Source organism: Ictidomys tridecemlineatus, chromosome 11 (assembly GCF_052094955.1).
Source record: "Ictidomys tridecemlineatus isolate mIctTri1 chromosome 11, mIctTri1.hap1, whole genome shotgun sequence".
NCBI classification, from domain to species: Eukaryota; Metazoa; Chordata; class Mammalia; order Rodentia; family Sciuridae; genus Ictidomys; species Ictidomys tridecemlineatus.
In genome coordinates this window covers 129,405,872-129,428,352 of record NC_135487.1, presented here as the reverse complement: position 1 = coordinate 129,428,352, position 22,481 = coordinate 129,405,872, and the positions used below count along the sequence as shown (strand labels likewise).

At 43.5% G+C, this 22,481-nt stretch overlaps 2 protein-coding genes across 2 annotated transcripts; one reads left to right on the top strand and one right to left on the bottom strand.

Annotated features, from left to right (window-relative positions):
- Positions 1-2,166: 2,166 nt before the first annotated feature.
- On the bottom strand, positions 2,167-2,503 carry LOC101967873 (late cornified envelope protein 3C). The gene has a single exon (XM_078024962.1). It carries the CDS (start codon positions 2,490-2,492, stop codon positions 2,211-2,213), a length of 282 nt encoding a protein of 93 aa, XP_077881088.1. The 5' UTR covers positions 2,493-2,503; the 3' UTR covers positions 2,167-2,210.
- Positions 2,504-19,550: 17,047 nt separating this feature from the next.
- LOC101968150 (late cornified envelope protein 3C) lies at positions 19,551-19,847 on the top strand. The gene has a single exon (XM_005331242.3). It carries the CDS (start codon positions 19,551-19,553, stop codon positions 19,845-19,847), a length of 297 nt encoding a protein of 98 aa, XP_005331299.2.
- Positions 19,848-22,481: the final 2,634 nt, after the last annotated feature.

Below are 22,481 nucleotides of genomic sequence, written 5' to 3'. Positions count from 1 at the left end.
TTGAGAGCGTAGATTTGGCAGGTGCTTCTGAACCTTCAGCCTTTGTTCTGTGATCCTCGGTAGATGGTTGTAGCTAATGCACAGTCAGCAGCGTAGTCCATGAGTTCCAAACTGACCCTCAATTCTGGACTAGTGAAGTCGCTCTGTCAAGATCGGTGGGATTCGTGACTCTCGGGTCATCTGGCAAGACCCCACACATGGCGGCAAGTCCAACCTCCCAGTCACCCTCACCCAGCCTGGTCGTTTTTTGAGGTACATTTTCAACATTACTTGACCCAATTTCTGTCCCGTGGTGGAGTGCTGCCCAGGAATTCCTCAAGTTTCAAGTGAGAGGCAGCTTGTGGTAATGAATTTAAGCTTGGCAGCTGTGGTTTCCAACTCAGGGGATTACGGTGACCGGACAGTGGGTCAGAGTGTTATCTCTTACACTCCAAATACTTTGGAAGTTCTGAGTCTTTGGATGTTGTAGTGAAAATGGTTGGACATTTTCCAAAGACTTAAGGAACTTTTCTGATTTTGGATTCAACAAATCCTAAAAGTGCTCCATAGATTTATTTTTTTCACGTGGTATACCAGCCTCGTATCAATTTCTCCCACAGCTTCAGTGTTGGAATCTAATTCAGTTCTAGACATTCCTTGGGCTTGTTCTGCCTGCCTTCGATGGACTACTCCTTAATTCCAGTGTCTCAACCCCTGGCAGGTGGAGTGGATGAGGCTCACCCCTAAGGAGATGATTTCAGCCTAGGAGGCATTCAAGTTTCACATTTTACTTCCCAAATATGGGGACAAAAATAACTTTTTAAAAAGTTTTACTGAAGTTATGACTCATGTGTTGAGCTCTTAGTTCTGCAGATTAAAAAAATCAAATAAAAACGAGTAAACCACAAAGTTCAACAGCCAAAATAAATGTTAAGTGGAAAGACCCAACGGTTTTAACGATGTCTTGAAAAGTTCAAGGGAAGGGGAATGGCAAGTGGCCCAGAGCCTGGATTACTGGATCCTGGTATAAAATTATTAGAATCTACAATTTCCCCATTAGTAAAAGGTAGTTATTAAGAGAACAGATTGCTTACAGAGAATTAAATGAGTTCATTATAGTCTCTCGGGGATTCCTAGCACATGATAAGCACTAACAGTTTTTGATCATGCAACAGTTGAAAGTGAATGGAAGCTCTGTATAAGAGCCCGGGAAGTTCACTATGGGATGTGTTTTCGTAGAATACGTCACTCCTTTTTGGAGGCTTTAGTCCATCCTCCTCTCCCCTGCTGCACGTAGATGCAGCACATAAGGCCTGGCAGGTCCCCAGTTCTCCCTGTTTTTATTGGTGCATCACAGTCGTACACAACAATGGGGTTCACTCGGCCGTTTCATACCTGCGTATAATCTGCTCCATTCCAGTCTCCAGTACTTCCCCCTTTCTTCCCCCTCCTCCCTCTCCCTCTCCCTGGTCCCCTTCTGGAACTCTTTTGATCTTTTATTAGTTTATCATTTTTATTGGTGTATTATAGAGAAACATAAAAATGGGATTTACTGTGAGATGTTCACACACGCACAGAGCATATTTGGTCAATTTCATCCTGTCGTTCCTCCCCTGTCCCATCTCTCCTCCCTCCCCCTCGAACCCTTCTGCTATTTTACTGTTCTCTATTCTATTTTCATGGGACCCCCCGTCCCCCAGCCCCCTTTAAAATTCCCTGTTCTCTCCAGCCTCTGCCTAGGAGAGAGAACATAGACCCTCGACTTTCCCCGTCCGGCTCCTTCCACTTAGCTTGATGTCCTCACGTCTCATCCATGTGCCAGCAAATGACATGACTTTATTTTATGAACAGTCTGGAGCGATGGCCCTGCACCCCCTGGGGGAAGTTCTGGATTCTAGGGGCAGAGGGGAGGGCACACGCCAGCCACCTGGGGGAGGCGCAGTGAGGGACAGTGAGCCACCAGTGGTGATGGGGAGCAGGAGCTTTATTTTAGGACAGGGTCAGGTACAGGGAAGAGTGCAGAGCATTAGTGTACCCAGCAGGGGAAGGGTGGGGGACTGTGGGACCCTGGACACGAGACAGAAAGACCTTCTGGGGAAGTTTGGACCCTGGACAGGAGCCCCCCGCCCAGCCTGTGGGAGCCAGGGCAGGGTGTCTGGGAAGGTGCGTCAGGACGGGGACCTCCGGATCCTTGTTTCCTGAAATCCCTTGTCTTGGCATCAGGATCCAGGTCAGCAGCAGCCCCCAGGGCTGTGGCCACAGCCAGGGCCCCCATGCTGACCGCGGCCACCATCACAGGAGTCGGAGCTCTGGCGACGGCATCGGTGGGACCTGTGGTGGCTGTGGTGGCTCAGGAAGCAGCCGCCCTCAGAGCTGGGGCCAGCACAGCCCCCGGAGCTCGCAGCGCAGCCAGAGGCCGCAGGCGGACACTGTGCTGGGCTCTTGGGGGGGCACTTGGGTGAGGGGCACTTGGGAGGGGGCTGGCACTGCTGCTGGTTCTGCTGGAAGGACATCTCCACGGGAGTCAGCGAGCCTGCATGGACCAAAGACAAGGTCAGGATACAGCTCTGGGCTACCCCTCCCCTCCTGGAAGGCCAGCTGCCTCCCAGCCAGGAGCGTCAGGAGGGCGAGGGACGCTGCTGTGACCGCGGCTGGTTGGGTCACAGCAGTCGCCTCAGACTTTACTCTCCACCCAGGACGGCTGCTGTCAATCTAACTGGACACCCAAGTTTCCATATCTCCAAAGAACCCTGGTGGATGGCGTCTCTTTACAGGGAAAAGCATTCTGGAGGACGGATGTCACAGGAGGGAAGCGGAGTTCCCATGGCCTCTCAGGTCACAGAGTTCTTGCCATGTCCCACGGGGGCTCGTTCCTGACCTCACTTCTTCTCACTTCTGCCCCCTCAGTACTCTTCTGTTTTAGACCTCACCATTTCCCTTCCCCTTTCTGTGACCTTGACTTTCCAACATCTCCAGTTGGGCCCACTCCCTGCTGGGCACTCACCTGGTGCAGAGGATGCAGGAGGAGGCTGGTCTGTGGAGGCTGTGGATGGGGATCCCAGGGCAGCAGCCCTTTTATCCTACACACGGTTTGTGATGCGTCACCTGAGCTGCTGCTTTCACAACTAGGGGAGGTGACAGCTGGGCACATGCCCAGGACGAGGTTTCCAGCCTCTTCCTGGAACCTCCAGGAAGCGGGACTGTCCCAATACCTCCCACGGGCTTACCCGAGGGCCTGCCCCTTCCCCCTCACTTCGTCTCTTCTCTCCTTCCTTCCTTCTCTTTCTTTGTAATGCTCTTTATTGGTGCACTTTGGTTGTCCACAATAGTGAGTTCCTTGTGACACATTCATCCATGCACGTGACATAATCTGTGGGCCATTCCCCAGTTCCTCCCTCTCCCTTCCCTCTTCCCTCCTCTAATCCCCTTCCTGTGCCCTACAGATCTCCCTTCTATTGTCATTTTTAAATTCCCAGCGATAAGTTTTGTAATATAATGTGCACAAAGTCTCCAGGCTAACCAATGGCCGTGGCCTCCAGGTGCCGTCCACGGTGGCCTGCGAGCTCCTGGCAGTGGGGAAGCCGTGGGCAATGTGTGGGCTTGTTTGGTGGAAGCCCCTCATGCCATCCAGGACGCAGCCTGATTTTCTGAGCACCAAGGGGCAGAGTCCACTTAGTGTTTGGTGGACAAATAAGTGGATTATTCAGAGCTAAAAAACCTTCTGTTTGATTTTAGTAAATCCATGTAATCTAAAATCTATTTGCCTATCTGAATAATTGTCACATCATGCTGTGGTCAAAGAAAAAATATAATTAAGGCTGTAATTAAACTTTAATTAAACTTTAAATTAAACTTTAATTCACCTGTCATTTAAATACCTTTTATTATTAAAATAATATCCTACCCTGGGTTTATATTTTCTTGTGGATAAAAACGTTGATGGCTTAGTGTTACTTGGTGAAAAGCAGGTAATAAGCAGTGGACACAACTGGTTACATTTTTACACTATCAATACTATTTTGTATGATATTTTGAGTGAAATATTTTTATAGCAAATGTCCTTTATTTTTTATGACATTAAAACCTAGAGAACTAGCTTCCTACCTTCAGACACTTGTGTTTTCTCACTCCATCCGAGGACTCTCCCACTCTGAAACCGAGAGATCCTATGAGTTATCTCACGACCCCACAAGGAAGGACTTGCGGTGACCTTAGGACGCAGCTCAGGGGGAGGGGTGGGGAGCACAGCGGGGGAGGGGATTTGCACCCTGACATTGTCCTGATCCCCTGGGGCCCTGTGTGCAGCCTCAGCCTCCTGTTGGTTTGTCAACCCTTTCCCTCATGTTGGAAGAGCCCGTAAATAGGTTCTTGATTGGAAAGGAGAAACTGTGAGTCAGGAAGATGGACACCATTTTCCATGCAGACTTATGATGAGGGTGAACAGGGAGAGAAGAGTGGAAATGCCTCTCTTTTTCCTGGTCAGCTTCGTTGGGCAGGGCAAGGCTTGGACAATGCCTTATGGATGGGGTGAGTCTCCCGGTTTACCCAGAGGGTCCTAGTTTACAATTTGTGTCCACCGTAGTTACCCAAAGGCATTTTGGTGTCGATGGTCACCAGGAGGCAGAGACCAGCCTAATGGAGGTGCTGCTGCCAGGACTCAGGTTTCCTCAAGAAAGTCTCGGCTAACCTCCGGGAATGGGCAGGATGGGGATATCACCCATTTCCTTTCTCCCACAGACCAGACCCTACGCTTGGCTGTCATCCACCCGTTCTCCTGAATTTCTTCTCGCTCAGTCAATCACCCTTCACTAACACCGAGTGTCAGAGTATCACCTGTGGGTCAGCCACCGTGCTCAGCCACAGGAACGCAGGTGTGGAGGAAGGAGGTACCACGAGCCCGCACAAGGGTGACGGCAACCAGCCAACAGGGGACACAGCAAGTAACGAATTGCCACTGTGGTGTGCGTGCAGTACAAATGACAGGTTCTGTGGAGGAAGAACGAAGCTGACCTCATCGGGTCTATCTGCTGAAACGGACGGCATTTCTATACTGTGCAAGAGAAGCAAACACAAAGACTCCTTTTGGTTTAAACAGGCACAGTCTTGAGTCAACAGGCAACAATATCTGAAGAGCAAGGCCAATCTCCATGGTGGGTCAGCTCCCCAGTTTCTGGGTGACTCAGGAGAGGAGAAGGGTGGACGTGGAGGCTGTGAGCTGGGGCAGGAGAGGCAGCGCTGGATGGACTGTGACTCACCAGAGCTGTCCGACTGGCTTCTGTGACATGGCACACATCCCTTTGTAGATTCTAAAGCATCACATGGAGCTGGCTTGTGACTGCTTGAATGGTTGGTCCTTTCAGCGATGGTGACTTGGACAAGGGACGTGATGGTGATCTCATCTTGGACTCAGAGGCTGAGGAAATCAGCTAGATCACACATTATAAAGATATGCATGATTTGTAAAATCAAACCCATTTTTGTAACTTTAGAAAAATTCAGACAGGAAAGCGATTCTAAGGAGACATACTGCGCTCATATCGAATAAAGGGAAACTACAAGTATGGAATCATCTTAACAAAAGCAGAAGAAAGCATTTGACAAAATCCAGTACAATTCTTGATAAAAACTCTTAGAAAACAAGGAATAGAAGGCAAACATCCTCAATGTGATAAAGACATGAACAACAACAACAACAAGTTAATCTTGTACTTAAATAGTGAGAGAAAGATGCTTTTCCCAAAGAAGAGGTGAATCTATGACATACAGAGTCCAAAACTAGATCCAGAATAGATGATTAAATTATTTTAAGCAAAGGCAATAGTCATTTCTAAAATGGTACTGAAACACTTGGGCATCCATATGCTTAAAAAGGTCTTGCCTATTACTATATAGAGATCAGCTCAAGGTGGAGTTATATGTAAATTAACTCAATAATAGACCAAATGTGAAACACAAAACACCCAACTTCTAGTGTAAACACAAGAGAAAATATTTTCATAACTTTGGTTATGTAAAAAATCTTCAGCTATGACAAAGGCATATTTCAAAAAGAGAATATTAGACTTCATCAAAATTTAAAAATTCTGCTTTTCAAAAGACACTTAAGAAAATGCAAATGAAACTTACAGACTTATAGAAAATATTTTAAAAACACATATGTGATATTTACTTATAGTTTTATTTGAAAGAGCAGCAGGGAAAAGGGAATGGGGGAGAGGGATGGGGAGGCAATGGGAAAGTAGTGGGGACTGAATGAGAACAAATCATATTCTGCACTTTTACAATTGTTGGGTGCCCACTGCTCAGAAAACACTCTGAGTCCGAATTTTGTCCAAACTGGAGAGTCTTTATTTAGCTGGCCTGCGACTGCCCCTTAGCAAGACGCTGTTCAGGGTGCAGTGTCCACCTTCCTGTATACACAAACACCACTTCCCCCATGCGTAGGGGTCTGCAATCGCACAGAACAGGCAAGCTCTGTTACAAAGCAAGTTCAGTTACAGAAGCTAAAATGAGCAATTAGGTGAACCTCTACAGGGTTGTCAGTGTCTATAGCAAGCATTGTGGATTTTTTGTTAGGGGTGGGGTGACATTTGTGGTTGGGTAGGGGTTGCAGCAATTAAAGTTTCTTAATTAGGTTAACTGCCCATTCTAATCAAGATGGTTTCTTTTTTAAATGGAGTTACTTAGGCTGAGTTCTTTAACTTACAACCAGAATAACTTAGTATTACTGATCCTATAATTTTACTGTGTCTTATTTACTGACATCCTATAATCTATAGGGTGCTTACTAAGCTAGGCCATAATAATGATTATGTCAAAATGAACCCTACAGTCATGTATAACTAAAAAGAGCCAATTAAAAACACATACGTGATTAAGAAACTCTATCCAGAATATTAAAAATGTCCCAAAATCAGTAATAAGAAAATAGACAATCTGATTTAAAAATGGACAAAATATTTGGACTTAAGTAAGACATTTCATGTGCTTACTTAAGTCCCATGGACGATAAGTAAGCACATGAAAAGACACTCGTCATTAATCATTAGGGAAATGTAAATTAAAAACAAAATGAGCTTCCATTCCACAGATCTTGGAATGGCTAAAATAAAAAACCATAACTGCCAATACCAAGTACCATCAAGGATGTGGAGCAACTAGAATTCTCACTCTTTGCTGGTGGGAACGCAAAATCATTACAGCTACTTTGGAAAATAGATTAGTTGTTTCTTTAAGAACCTTAAACATCCATTTACTATATTTCCTTGAAATCTTATTCTTAAATAATTACCCAAGAGAAATAAAATTTATATTCCCATAAAAACCGAGGCCAGAATTTGTGGTGATTTTACTTATAACTGCTCCAAACTCAGAACAACCCAATGGCCTTCCCTGCTGAATGGATACACAAGACAAAACATGGTGTGTGTATACAATAGAAGGCCTTAGCAGTAAAACAGGAGGAACTTCTGATGCACAGAACGAGAGGAATGAATCTCAAGTGCATCATATGTACAGTGTGAAAGAAGCCAGACTTTACACCATATTATACGATCCCAATTGCGTGACTTTCTGGAAAAGGCAAAGTTGTAAAAATGAAAGTAGGTCAGTAATCGCCCACGGCTGATAGAGTGGAGAGACTCTCTGAAGGCACATGAGGGACTATTTTGGGGTGATAGGACTGTTGTATCCAAACTGGAAACTGTGTTCACATGTAGTGGTGTTTGTTGGGACTTAAAGTTTTTTTTTTTTGTTTTTGGTTTGTATACCAAAATACCTCAGGAAATCCACTTAAAATAGAAACATAAAAATCAAAAAAAGTTTTTTAGGAATAAAAAATGATAAAACATGAAAAAAATGAAATAAAAGAATGATAAATACAAGATTTAGGATCATGGTTATCTCAGATGGGACAGGTCAGGTGTAAGGTACATATAACTTACTATCAAATTCCAGTTTTCACTTAGATGGTTCCTGCGTGTGTGTGTGTGTGTGTGTGTGTGTGTGTGTTTTATTTAAAAAATGGGCAAGTAGTTACGCCGATAGATCTATTAATTAAGAAGATCCAGTGTGGACTGATGATGAGCAATCTATTATGAACAACAGGTTAACCCAAGTCTATGCACCTAAAACTCTACAGTAGGAAACTATCAACTCCAGGAATAAATCTCTTCTCCAGGGGCACTTTTGGATTTTCATCTGATCTTCTCCAAGAACGACTCAGCTGCCTTTCATAGCACCAGTCTTACGTTGCCAAGGAGAATGGATGTCCTTGTTTGTTTAACCGTTTGCTCATTTATTACTTATATGCCTGCTTAGACGGTTCGCCCAGGAACTACACCTCAGATAAAACACTTCCTGGACTAGCAGAAGCACATGTTATTAGGTCATAACACCCTGATTTGGAGCTGGGCGGGTAAGTTTTTCCTTCATTGTTATCCCAGGTCCTCGGCATGTGCAGACCATTTCCAAATTTCACTGCAGAGCATTTGACCCAGGCTAGGAGAAGTAACCTGGCTGAGGGTTCAATAACCTTCTCCCATCACCTCAGGTTCACTGTAGCATCTGAGAACAAATGGGGGGGTCTAGAGGTGGGAGAAGAAGTTCCACAAGAGAAGTGTGAGTTAAAGAGCTCCATCTCAAGAAGGAAAAAATTGGGAACACCAGGATGTGGAAACAGGAACTCCGGCAGGCATTCAGAGATGGGGTTGAGAAGAATCCACCCGCAAGTCAGCTTCTGATGCATGAGGAAAAGGACATCATCTTGTGGACAGATTCTGAAGGGCTCCAGTCACTCTGCTCACAGCAACTCAAAAGTGTATGTCATTGGGATTAAAGTGGGCTGTGTATCATTTCCAGGAAACCACGTGTGTTACTCATTTTTTTCATCACTGGGACCACAACACTTGATAGTTACAACTTATAGGGGCAAATATTTCTTTTGGCTCACGGTTTCACAGGTTCAGTCCATGGTTGGCCAACTCCATTGCTCTGGGCCCGAGTGAAGGGGAGCATCATGGCGGAAGGGCATGGTGGAGATCCTTCTAGGATAGGTCTCCAGTGACCCGCCTTTCCCAGCCATAATCCACTTTACCTACATTTACCACCCAGCTAGTCCGTTCAAACTAGGATGGACTGATGAGGTGACAGTTCTCAACCTAACCGTCATTTACCTTTAAATATTCCTGCATCAACACAGGAGGTTTGGGGGGATTCCCTGTAGCCAAACCGTAACATCATTCTTCATGGAAAAATAATCATCCTCTCCTACAACGAGGTTTGAACCCCAAGTCACAGTCAGCTCTGCTCTCATTTCCCGTTAGTGCCTGCATTTTCCCTCAGGGCTCAGTGATCACAGGTGAACGCTGGTCGAGTGTCTATCTTCTGGGCCAGGTTGTCAGGTCCCCGGAGGCCACGACTGTGCCTCTTATTCTCTGCTGAACCTCAGCCTGAGCAAACTGCTCACTGATCTAGCTCCTACTCAGCTTGGGCTTCCCAAGTGGAGGGTTGTGGGACTGAAGGACATAAGGTCTGGTGGTGGCTCTTAGGAAGGGCACAGGCTCAGATCCAACCCTGGACTTAGGAGAAAAGTCACAGAGTGGGGTCTCCAGGGAGGGTCACCGCTCAGGGGCCAGAGGAGAGCCGACGGAGCCCCGGGAATTCCTGGAGAGCACCCTCCCACCGAGGCTGCCCCACCCGAGTCTGCCAGGCTGCAGGCTTGACGCCACCAGCAAAGCCGCGTTTCCTCTGCCCTGGTCCCTCCTTAGCCTTCTCCTCCAGTTTGGCATGAAACATGCCCTTTACTTCTGCTCTGGGAACACACCAGAGCCGTTACTGGCTGCTCCCAGGGCAGCCGTTAGCCTGAAACTGAAAATTCACCCGCGTGGGGCTAGAGGATTTCTCCATATGAGGTGAGATGGAGGCTGAGTCTCACTCTTCTCTGCATGCAGATATCCGATTCCCAGTGCCATTTTCTTTTTTCCCCAATCATTATTCACTTATATAATGTAGAGTATTATCCGTAACGGTGAAATGTATAAAAAATGTATAAAAAATCACTCTCCTTCTACGAATTAAACTTTTGAAATATTTCCTTCATATCTGAAGTTTCCCCTTTGCCTGATCAAGGGTGTGCCGACAATGAAAATCCCGGGTGATTTTGCCTAACATTTTGCAGTCCTTCAACTTGTACCACTATAAATCTCTCAGGTACCCTGTTTTTAGATCAAGCATATACAAGTTTCACATAATTTGATGGGAGGATTTTTAAAATTATGTCTCTGTACACTGCTCAGTTCTGGTGAATTGTGTTGGTAGATGCATACTAAATAAAGCTGGTGATGTGCTAAACTTTTCTTTAATGCATGATTCCAAGTATTTCCCAACACCATTTTCTTAAGAAATTGTGATTTCTCTATGGTGTATGCTTGATACCTTTATCAAAAATCAGTTGACCAAATTTCTGGAGTATTTGGTTTCATTGAACTATATATCTGATTTTGTGCAAGTACTATATTGTTTTACTGTGGTTTTGGAATATATTTTAAAATTAGGCAGTATATTTTCCCAATTTCATTCTTTTTGTTTAATATTACCTTGGCTATTTATGGTTTTATGAAATTACATATGAATTTAGGATTGATTTTTCTAATTCTGTGAAAATGTCATTGGAATTTTGATATTTTCTTGAATCTATAGACTGTGTTGAGTAGTATGGACATTCTATTCTATTTATTTGTTTATATTATTTTAACTTGAAAAATCATACCTATCATAGTTATTGAGCACAATTATATATATATATATATATATTTAATTTAGCCAATTAGCATATCCATCACCTCACTTACTTGACATTTTTTGATGAAACATTTAAAATGTATTCATTTTGAAATATATACTATGTTACTCTTGACCATAGTTACCCTGCTGTGCAATAGATCTCAAAACTATTCCCCAGTGTAGCTGAAACTATGCATCCATTGACCAGTAAATGCTTATTGCCTTTCTTTCCTGACCTACCTCTTCTAATCACTGTTATTCTACTTCTATGAATTAAATTTTTGAAATAGTCCATTTATAAGTGAGAGCATATGAAATTTGCCTTTTTAAAATTAGCATAATGTCATCCATGTCTCAAAGACAGAATTTGCAGAATTCATTTTTTAAGACTGACTACTATTCCACTCTGTGTATATATTCTACATTTTCTCTATCTATTTCTCTGTTGATAGACACTTAGGATGATTCCATACTTGGATATTGTAAACAATGCTGCAAGGAACACAGGACTACAGAAGCCCTTTGACACACAATTCCCAAGAGCAGTAGGGCTGGATCGTATGGCAATTTTTGAGGAACCTTCGTACCATATCCCATAATGGCTGTTCTAATTTACTTTCCCACAAAGAGTGTAAAGAGTCATCTTTTCCTAAAATCCTTAGAAATACTTGTTATTTTTTGCCTCTTTGGTAAAAACCATTCTAAGAGGTGTGTGGTGGTGATATCTTGTGGTTTTAATGTGATTTCTCCAATGTTTAGTGATGCTCAGTACTTTTTACATGAACTTGAGGATCATTTGCATATTTTATTTTGAGAATGTTTATTCAAGTCCTTTGCTCATTTTAATTGTTTGGTTTTGTTTTATTTTACTCTTTTGTGGTAGTGCTGGGGATTGAGCCCAAGGTTTTGCAGATGCCGGGCAGGTACTCCACCCTGAGCTACATCCCCAGCCCTGTTCCATTTTAAAACTGGATTGCTTTCTTGATATTGAGTTATTTGTGTTCCTAATATATTTTGGATGTCAACTCCTTATCATATATATGGTTTGCCAACATTTTATCTCCTACTGTGGGTTGCTTTTCCTTCTGCTGACGTTTCCCTTTGCTCTGCAGAAGTTCTTTGTCTGAGGCACTCTTGCTTTTTTTTTTGTTTTGGTTGTTTGAGTTTTCAGGTTTCATATCCAAAAGAATCTTGCCCAGAGCAATGTCATAGTTTTCTTTTTAATTAGTGTTTTAGTTAATGCAATAATGGGTTTCATTACAGCATGTTTGTACATGCAAATGACATTCTTTGGTCATGTCCACCCCCCCATTACCTCCCCCTACCACCTCCCATCCCCCTCCTCTTCTTTAATAGTCTCCATGAAAGTAGCATGTCCTGCTTTCCAGACCCCTGCCCCAGGATCTACATATGAATGAAACATGTGATACTTGTCTTTCTGTGTTTGGTTTATTTCTCTTAACATTATGATGTCAGTTATATCCATTTTCCTGCAAATGACATAATTTTTCTCTTCTTTATGGCTGAAAAATACTCCATTGTTTGTATTTATACCTCATATGTTTTATTCATCTATCTGTTGATGAGCACCTAGACTTATTGAATAGTACTGTTATAACTATAGGTCTGCAGGCATCTGTACGATTTTCTGACTTTAATTTCTTTGGGTATACACTGAGGATTGGGAAGAAACCTAACTAAGGAGGTAAAACACCTCAACAATGAAATTTACAAAACACTGAAGAAAGAAATTAAAGAAGACACAGAAAGATGGGAAGATTTCCTATGTTCATGAATCAGCAGAATTACTATTGTTAAAATGACCGTATTACTGAAAGTGATCTCTAGAATCAATGTAATCCCTATCAAAATGCCACTTACAGTCTTCACAGAATAGAAAAAGGCAATCCTAAAGTTCAGATGGAAGAAAAAAAACCCCAAACATCCAAAATGAAAAAAAAAAATTAAAAATAATCCAAGCCAAAAGAGCAATGTTGGAGGCATCACAATACTGATTTCAAAATATACGACTGAGCCAGAGTAACAAGAAGTTGCATGGAGCTGAAATAAAACCAGACACAGACCAATGGAGTAGAAAAGAGGACACAGAGACAAACCAATGCAGCTACTGCAACTGGTTCTTGGTAGGTCAATGAGCCAAAGATCATGCCTTGGAGGGAAATCGGTCTTTAACAAATGGTGCTGGGAAAACTGGATGCCCCTATGTGCAAGAGTGACCCTAGAACCCCCTCTCTCACCCTGCACAAAAACCAGCTCAAATGGACCTGAACCACGGAGACTGCCAGAAGCGCACACAGGGGAACACTTCAGGACACACGCACTGGCAATGAATTCCTGAATAGGATGCCAGTAGTTCAGGGAATAATGGCAAGAGTCAACCAGCCAGGTGCAGCAACTTGAAAAGCTTCCACCACAGAGCAAAGGGCATGGTTAGCAGAGCAAGAGCTGGGCACAGAGCTGCAGCCTGTGTTTTTCTCTGATAGCTCTACCATTTCAGGGTTTGCATTTAACTCTTCAATCCATTTTTAATTGATTCTTTTAAGTGGATAGAGATAGGCATCTGATTTCATTCCCCTGCAGGTAGATACCCGGTTTCCCCGCATGATTTATTGGACAGACTGCACTTTCCCCATTGTGTGTTCTTAGTAACTTCGTAAAAAATAAATCACTGTGATCAAATGGTTTATTTCTGGACTTTCTATCCTGCTCCACCGATTGATGAGTTTGTTTTAGGCGAGTACCATTCTGTTTTGACCATAATTACTTTGTAATATATTTTGAAGTAAAACATTGTGATTTCTCCTGTTTTGTTAGTTTTGCTCAAGACTTTTTTTGACTTTCCATCCTCTTTGCAGGTCTATATGAATGATACAATTCCTTTTTCTAGTTCCGTGACCAATGGTGTTGTACTTTTGGTAGGGATTGCCGTGAATATGAGACCACTTTGAGTAGTAAGGGCATTTTAACAATATCAATCTTTCCAATTCTTTAGAACAGAATATCTTTCCATTTATGTGCATTTTCTTCAATTTTTCATCATTGCTCTATAATTTTTCACTATATGAATTTTATTTCTTAAACTTACACCTGAATATTTATCATTTTTATCTATTATAAATTTTTTTCTTAATTTTCTTTTGAGCAACTTGTTATTAGTGATAGTTATCTTGTGGTGTTTTGTATGTTGATGTTATATTCTGTAGTTTTACTTAATTAATTTTTCAGTCCTAACTTTTTTTTTTTTTTTGGTGGTGCCGTTAGGATTTTTGCTATACGAGATCACGTCATTAGTGCAGACAATCACTTCTTCCTTTCCTGTTTGGATTTCTTTTCTTTTTTTTTTTCTTTTGCCTAATTGCTCTGGACAGAATTTTGAGAGCTATTAAAAAGGAAGTGATGAGAGTGAACGTCTTTGCTTGTACCTTGTACTAGAGTAAAAGATTTCAACTTTTCACCAAGATATGGGTTTGCCATTTATGGCTTTTATAGTGTTGAAATACATTCCTTCTCTACTTACCTGTTGAGAACTTTTATCATGACATGGCATTGAGTTTTGTCAAATGCTTTTTATGCATCAATTAGAGGGTCACGTGCTTCGTATTCTTGACCTTGTTAATGCAGGGACTCACATTTATTGTGGCTATACTTGTTTTTAATAGTTTTCACTCATGGTAGAGAGGGTTAAAATTGCTTTATATGCTACTCTTACGGTGGTAGGGAATTTTGAATAAGTCAGTGCTCTACTTCTACCACTGAGTTTTTACTTTCATATGTTTTATGTTATTAGCTGATATCCTCTTGTTTCAACTGAACTAAATCCTCTAACCAATTGCTGCACAGGAGGCCTGTGGTAATGCATTCCCTTAGCACTTGTTTAGCTGGGAAGATCTTTATTTCCCCCTAATTTCTAAGGACAAACTTACCAGTGGAATCAAGTATTCTTGGCTAGCAGTTTTTTTCTTCAACCCTTTGAGTGTTTTACCCCACTTTCTCCTGGACTGCTGCAGTGTGTCCGACAAGACATCTACTCCAGCTGTATGGAGACCACCTTCAGTGGAGCAATGTCTCTCTGGCTGCTTTCAGTCTATTTTTTTGTCTTTGATTTTCGATCATCTGATAATGATGTGTCGTGATGGACTCCTTTTTTGTGGAATTTCATTGGAGCACCCCGAGCTTCCTATAGCGGGTCATTATCATCTTTCTCCATGTTTGGGAAATTTCCAGACTTTATTATCTTAACTATGTCTTCTGGGTCTTTTCCTCCCTTCTGATAATGTTCCCACTATGCCAAGGTGGGTTTCTTGATGATATACCACAATTTCCATATGCCTTCTTCATTCTCTTTCATCTTTATTTTTCTTTTTTGCTCCATTGACTGGATAATTTCAACATTCTATTTTCAAGTTCACCGATTTTTTTTTCTTCTGTTTGATGAAGTTTCCTATTGAAGCTTTATATTAAATTTTTGGTGTTTGATGAAGTTTCCTATTGAAGCTTTGTATTAAATTTTTGGTTCCATATTGTATTTTTCTCTAGTATTTCTGTTTTTTTATTGTTTGTATTTATTTGTCAAACTTCTCATTTTCTTCATAAATTGTTTTCCACATTGAATTTAATTTTTGATCTTTATTTTTTTCTAGTTCTTTAAGAAGATTGTCCTGGGTTCATGTCAGTCATTTAATGTGTCTCTGTTTCTTCAGGGTCCACTATTGGAACTTGATTAGTTTCTCGTTGAAGGTGTGATTGTCCCCTGATATTCCCATAACCCTATGCCCTGCATCGGTGCCTGTGTGTTTGAGGAATAGCTATTTCTTCTAGCCTTCACTGGTCTTCTTTGTTGGATTGGCATTCCCTATTTAGTCTGTCCTTGGATTCCAGTTGGGTCAGTCTGCTGCAGCCCTGGCTGTAGGATTTTCTAGTGGAGCTGGAATGTCAGCTGTGCTCTGGAGCTGAATGGAATTGCTGGCTGTCCTCCCCAGTTTGGTGAGACCACTAGCTCACCTCTGAAGTCAGGCAGGGCTGTTGGCTGAGCTCTGGGGTTGTTTCTGGGCATTTTGGTAAGTTGTGTTTCTTATTAGCGAGGACTAAAGTTTGCAATTTACATGCTGGTCACAAAGACTGAGTAAGTTATCTTGGACTGCTCTTCAGAGTGAAGAGATTTAGAGAATGTGTTAAAAAGGTCTGCATGCACACAGGCTGAGCCCCATCCTACAGTAACCTTAAGTGGAGCACTGAGCTTGGTATATTAGCCACTTGGCTGCTACGGAGAAAGAAGCCTGGGTGGGGCCCGATGTCTTTCTGTAGTTAAGTGCAACCTTGATCCTGGTTTTCGGCTTGGGGAAGGGTTAAGGCGGATGCTCAGGATTATCTGGGTTGAGGCTCAGCAGCTGAGATCAGATGGGTTCAGTTGCTCCTTTAGTAAGTAATAGCTGTGGTGCCCTTGAAGTTTAATTTCCCGTCCAGTGGAGTTTCAGGGAGTGCACCAGAGCTGTGTGGGGAGGTCAGCCGGAGAGCCAACCTTGCGAGTCCTCTTGGCCATACTTACTGCACACAGTGCTGTCTTCTAGACTTTCCGTCAGTTTACCCCTGTTGGCTGGAATGTAGAGCAACCAAAGGATCACGCTGCTGGTCATTTTGAGCACTACACGTGTCCCTTGCTTCTAACTAACACCAGGTAATGTCACCCTGCTGATACCTCCGGTGTTTCCTGTAGACAGGAGAATGCTTTGCGGAAGAGGGCCTAGAATGGCGAGGGAGCCCAGTGTTCACGTCTAACTGACTCCTGTCCAGACTGTGGGTCTCCCCGAGTCCTGTGTTCAAGCTGGGCCATCAGGGAGAGGGTCCATGTGGTCGCTGACCCTTTGCCTGTAGCTAATCTTAGTTCTGTGGTCCAAGGAAGTGTCTCAGCCTCATTCTGGAGTTCTGGGGTGTTCATGAGGTGCTCTTGTTTGCAGATAGTTGCTAGTTGGGTTTATGTGAGGGAGAGTGGAGCTGAGGAATTCTACCATCTTGCTGACACCACCTCTAGGGTTTTATCAAGATTAATCCTGTCAATCTAGGAATATGGAGTATGTTTCCATTTTTGTATCATCTTTGTTTTCTTCCATCAATGCTTTATAATTTTCAGTGCACAGACCTTTCAATTCCTGGATTGAATTTATTCCTAAGTATTATTTTAGAGATATTGTAAATGGAATTATTTTCTTGATTTCATTCTTTGGGATAGTTTGTTATTAGTGTACACAAACATTTCTCTATGCTAATATGGATTGAAGACTTAAATATGAGACCTGAAAGTATAAAACTACCAGGAAAAAAATATAAGAGGAAAGTTTCTCAATATTGGCCTGAAAAAAAGTTTTGGATTCTGATCGCCAAAAGCAAAGGCAACAGAAGCAAAAACAAATGGGATTTCATCAAAATAAAATGTTTATGCACAGAAAAGGAAACAGCAAGAGTGAAAAGATAATCTGAATAATGGAAGGAAATATTTATGAACCTTACATCCAACAATGAACTAATAGCCAGAATGTATTTAGGAACAAGAACAGCTCAGTAACAGAAAACAAATAATGCAATTTGAAAAGTGGGCAAAGGACCCTTTTAGACGTTTCTCAAAAGGGACACACAGATGTCCTACAGGTGTGTGAAAAGTTTCAACATCACTGATCATTAGGGAAATGCAAATCAGAGCCACCGTGAGATATTACCTCCCACCTGTTAGAACGGATTCTATTCAAAAGACAAGAGAGAACACCCCTGGGTAAGGAATTGGAACAAAGGGCAACACTTGTACCTATTGGTGGGACTGTAAGTTGGTACAACCATCACCATAGAGTAAGGACAGAAGCACGTACATTATCCTAGTGTGGAGTCGGACAAACAATGGAAAATTAACTACCGTATGATCCGTCAGTCTTGCCACTGGACATCGGTATGTTGAGGAGGTTTCTGCATCTCCTGGTTTACTGCACCCTCATTAACAATAACGAGATGTGAAATCCGTCTGCGTGTCCCTCGGCGAATGAGTGGATAAAGAAAATATGGCATATGTGCACCACGGGCTCTCCCAGATTGTCCCTGCTGTCACCAGAAATCCCTTTATCTATGTCCCAGGGGCGTTTGTGCTCTTGTACACATCAGAAAGAACTTTTGGAATCACTGATTCAAAAAGAGTAATTTTTAGACTGGAGAGGAAAAGAACACTAGCCTTTTCTATTCAGTATGTATTTAGCATCTAAAAACAGGCTGCCAGTCTTTCAAATTTACAACGGATTGAAATAGTCACTGTAAGGTTTATTTGAACTAATTAAATTTTAATATGTGAGAATTAAAGTCCCCTTCAATATTATTTCTTGTTGGTAAATATCTGTAATATGCTTTATTATCATGCTTGAGCTGAAATTCTATGAGGACTGCGACTGTAATTTCAGAATGAAATCCAATGGGATAATGGCATTGTTCACACTAAACCTGGCCAACCTGTGGAATGGGGCACACGTACCCCCTCCACCATCATCCACCTCACAATTACCAACCATCCAAACACAAGCTCGATGCCATTCATCACTTCTTTGCAGATTTCTTCCACATCTCTCCAAACACACGAACCACTTTTTCTTTTAGTTGATACCCACATCCTGCAGCCAGGAAGACAGGGACACAGTATTCTCCTCCTCGTCCTTCTTAACGACCTTGGTTTTAAGTCTTATCACTGAAGAGTTCTAAGGGCCTTATCCTTGCCAACTCACTTGCAGCCACATGGGGGGCATGATGGTCCCCTCACCCCATACTTGATAGTTTTTCAGGCCAATGGCCTTCTCCGGCTGCCACTCCCAGCGAGCACTTGAAGGCTCTATTGCTCTTTGGGGCCTGGAGTGCCATGGGGGACTGACAGTCGAGGCTGGGCCCTGAGGCTTGAGTCTTTGTAAGCACCTCTGAGAGTGCTCATCTCACCAGATCCAATATATTGATTTTTCTGAGTGATGGTCAAGGCTGCAAGGTACTCCAAGGGAAGAGACCTGTCATGTGCATCTCATGTTACTACTGTTGAATGAAGCAAAAGGGGCAGGGAAGGAATGAATGGCAAGGGCGGGGCGGCACGGTCAGGGAGGAGCAGAGGGAAGTACCTGGGTGGTTACCAGGACATCCTGGCCCCACCTATGAGACTCTGAGGCACGTGCCCAGGAAGACACTGGAGGCAGGTAACTCTGAAGTGTCCAGCACTGTCACCTCCCCTGGCTGTGGAAGCAGCAGCATGCTCAGGTGATGTGTCACCCACTCTGCACGGGATAAAAGGCCTCCTGCTCTGGGCTCCTCAGAAACAGCCTTCTCTGCCTCCTGCACCCGGTGAGTGCCCCACAGGGACAGATCTGCAGCTCAGAGTGTGTGGGGACACGAGCTCAGACCTGAAACAGAAGCTCAGGAAGAAGCCCACAGGGAGCAGCGGGGGGAGATGAGGGCGAGGGGGGAGGTGGGGGTAGGAGTCAGGGAGCCACAGATTGCATGAGCCACAGGACCTCACGATCCTTTCCTGTTCTTGTTCTGAGCCTGTTGTCACACGGATCCATGTGACATCCTCGAAGATGCCTTATCCAAATGCAAGCGTCCCTCCAAGCTCCCACGTCTCTCCTAGACTGGTCTTTGCTTAGAAATCAGCTGAGTTCTGGGAGGAGGGGAGGTCTGACAAGCAGAGTGGGAAGGCATTGGTCTGGAACTCTGTGCTCAAATGTTTGCATTATTTTGTTCAAGGTCAAAGTCTTGCCAGGATGTCCTTCCAGCAGAACCAGCAGCAGTGCCAGCCGCCTCCCAAGTGCCCCTCACCCAAGTGCCCCTCACCCAAGTGCCCCCCCAAGAGCCCAGCACAGTGTCCGCCTGCGGCCTCTGGCTGCGCTGCGAGCTCCGGGGGCTGTGCTGGCCCCAGCTCCGAGGGCGGCTGCTTCCTGAGCCACCACAGCCACCACAGGTCCCACCGATGCCGTCGCCAGAGCTCCGACTCCTGTGATGGCGGCCGCGGTCAGAAGTTTGGAGTCTCCGGCAGTGGCCACAAATATGGGGGCTGCTAATGACTTGAATCATGAAACTAAGTGAAAACATTTGAGAAAAGGAAGTTCTGAAATGATTGGCACCGGTCCTGGCCTGGTCTTGCTGTTGCCTCTGTTTCCTGCTGAGATGTTCCTGGAAGAGCAGAGTGTCCCCCAGAGTTCATCCTGCTGGCTTCCAGGAACTCGGGGTTCATCTCCCTTTGTGTTCCTGTGAAGAATAAAGCGGTCCTTATTCACTGCGGCCTTGAACACGTCCCTGTCTTTGTCACTCCTGGGCTGACCGACATCGGGTGCAGGAGCCTGCAGCAGGCTGGCACCTAGCAAGTCATACACGCTCCTCAGTGCATGCGACCCTTTTGAGGGGGTTGTAGGTCGGGGGCGGGGGATAGAGTGGTGGCTTTTCACATGGTCACAGTCAGGGGCATGAGTTGGGAGTTGACAAAGAGTCCTGGAACTCACAGGTAATAGGCCTCATGGGCCAGTTTGGATCCTTCAGAGAACACCCCGGAAGCTCAGCCCTAGGTGTGGCAGAGAGGAGAAAAGAGGAGAAGCTCCAGCCTCCCTGGTCCTTGATCCTCGGGCTCTTCCAATCTTAGTGCTGCGTGGTCCTCCCAACCTGGGCCGAGAGCCCCAGAGCTGCGGGGCACCTGTGTCCTCCAGAATGAAAGCTGATGGGAGTGATAAGAACATGATTGACAAGAGTGGTAAGTGATCAAACTCCATCAGTGTTTCTAGGAGGTAGAAATCAGCTGAGTAGTGTTTCCCATTGCATTTTATTTTAATAGAGTGAGATATCAATTTAATATGATGAATGCAAATAACTTTGTTATCTTTTGACAAGACGTTAGCATTGCATCACCATCCTAACTATAGGACTCTTAAGAAAAAAAAAAGAAAAACTGAAGAAGACTTTAGAAACTGGAAAGACCTCCCATGTTCTTGGAGAGGCAGAATTAACATTATTAAAACGGTCACACTACCAAGGAGTGTTCAGATCTATGCAATCCCCAGCAAAATACCAATGACAAACTTCAGCGAACTAGAAAAGGCAGTCCTAAGATTCAAATGGAAGAAACGGAGATCCAGGATAGCCAAAGCAATATTGAGAAAGAAGAGGGATGCTAGAGGCAGCACAGTGCCTGATCTCAAATTCTGCACAGCAGAGAGAGGAATTAACAGCACGAAGAGTGATCCTACAGAACAGGAGAATAGCTTCTCCACCCATTCCTCTCACAGTGGATTAATGTCCAGAATATATAGAGAACTCAAAAAACTTAGCATTAAAAAACCAAAAACCAAAAACCAAAATCACCCCAATCAGCCAGGCATGGTGGGGCAGGCCTGTAATCCCAGTGACTCTGAAGCTGAGGCAGGAGGATAGCCCGTTCAGGGCCAGCCTCAGCAACTTAGGGAGGCCTTAAGCAACTTAGTGAGACCCTGTCTGAAAACTAATAATAATAATAAAAAGGGTTGGGATGTGGTTCAGTGACCCTAGGTTCAACCCCTGGTACCAAAACAATAACAGCAACAACAAAAAACAACAACAAACAAAACCCAATCAACAAGTGGGCAAAAGAATCAAACAGACATTTCTCAAAAGAAGAAATACGAATGACCAACAAAGAAATGAAAAAAAAATGTTCAATATCCCTAGAAATCAGGGAAACTCAAGTCAAAACTACATTGACATTTCATTTCACTCCAGTTAGAATTACAATCATGAGAATAAAAATCATCATAATAAATGCTGGTGATGAGGTGAGGAAAAGCATGCCCATATATTGTTGGTGGGGCTATAAATCAGTACAACCACTTTGGAAAGCAATATGAAGAGTCCTTCAAAAAAACTAGGATTGGAACCACCATATGACCCAGCTATACCACTATTTGGAATTTATCCAAAAGAACTAAAATCATCATACTGTAGTGGTATAGGCACATCAATGTTTACAGCAGCACAATTCACAACAACCAAGTTAGAGAACCAGCCTACGTGTCCATCCACAGATGAATGGATAATGAATATGTGGTCTATATACACAATGGGGCTTTACTCAGCCATAAATAATAAGTAAGTTATGGCATTTCCTGTTGTGTTACGGCAATTCGGATGGAATTGGGGAACATCACGCTAAGTGAAATAAGCCAGACTCAGAAAGTGAAGGGGCTAATGCCCTCCATCATATGCAGAGGTTAGAGAAAAATAAGGGAGAAAGATAGGGTTGGGGAATCCCATGAAAATAGAAGGGAGGTCAGTGGAGTATAGCACTGAGAGTGGAGAAGACAGAAAATGGGAGGAATGTTGGAATGACGTGGCCAACTTATGCTGTGGACATATATTCCAGCTGTCCAGCACTGACTGCCAATCATCTGAATGAATCTTCTCCTATGTCCCTCCCAGCCAGGCCTTCAGGTGACCAGAGCAGCAGAGAACATGTGACTGCAAGGGCCTACAACAAGAGTCACCCTGAATACCTGATCTGAAAAATTGTAGGAAAACTAAGTTGTTGATTTTTACACTAAGAAGCTTGTGGGGTGATTGGTTATGCAACAGCAGTAATTAGGACACCCGCTATTTTTCTCTCATTAATAACATATCTTCTTCCCTCTAAAGGTATTGGCCTGCTGAGATGAGGAGACAACGGTCAATAAATG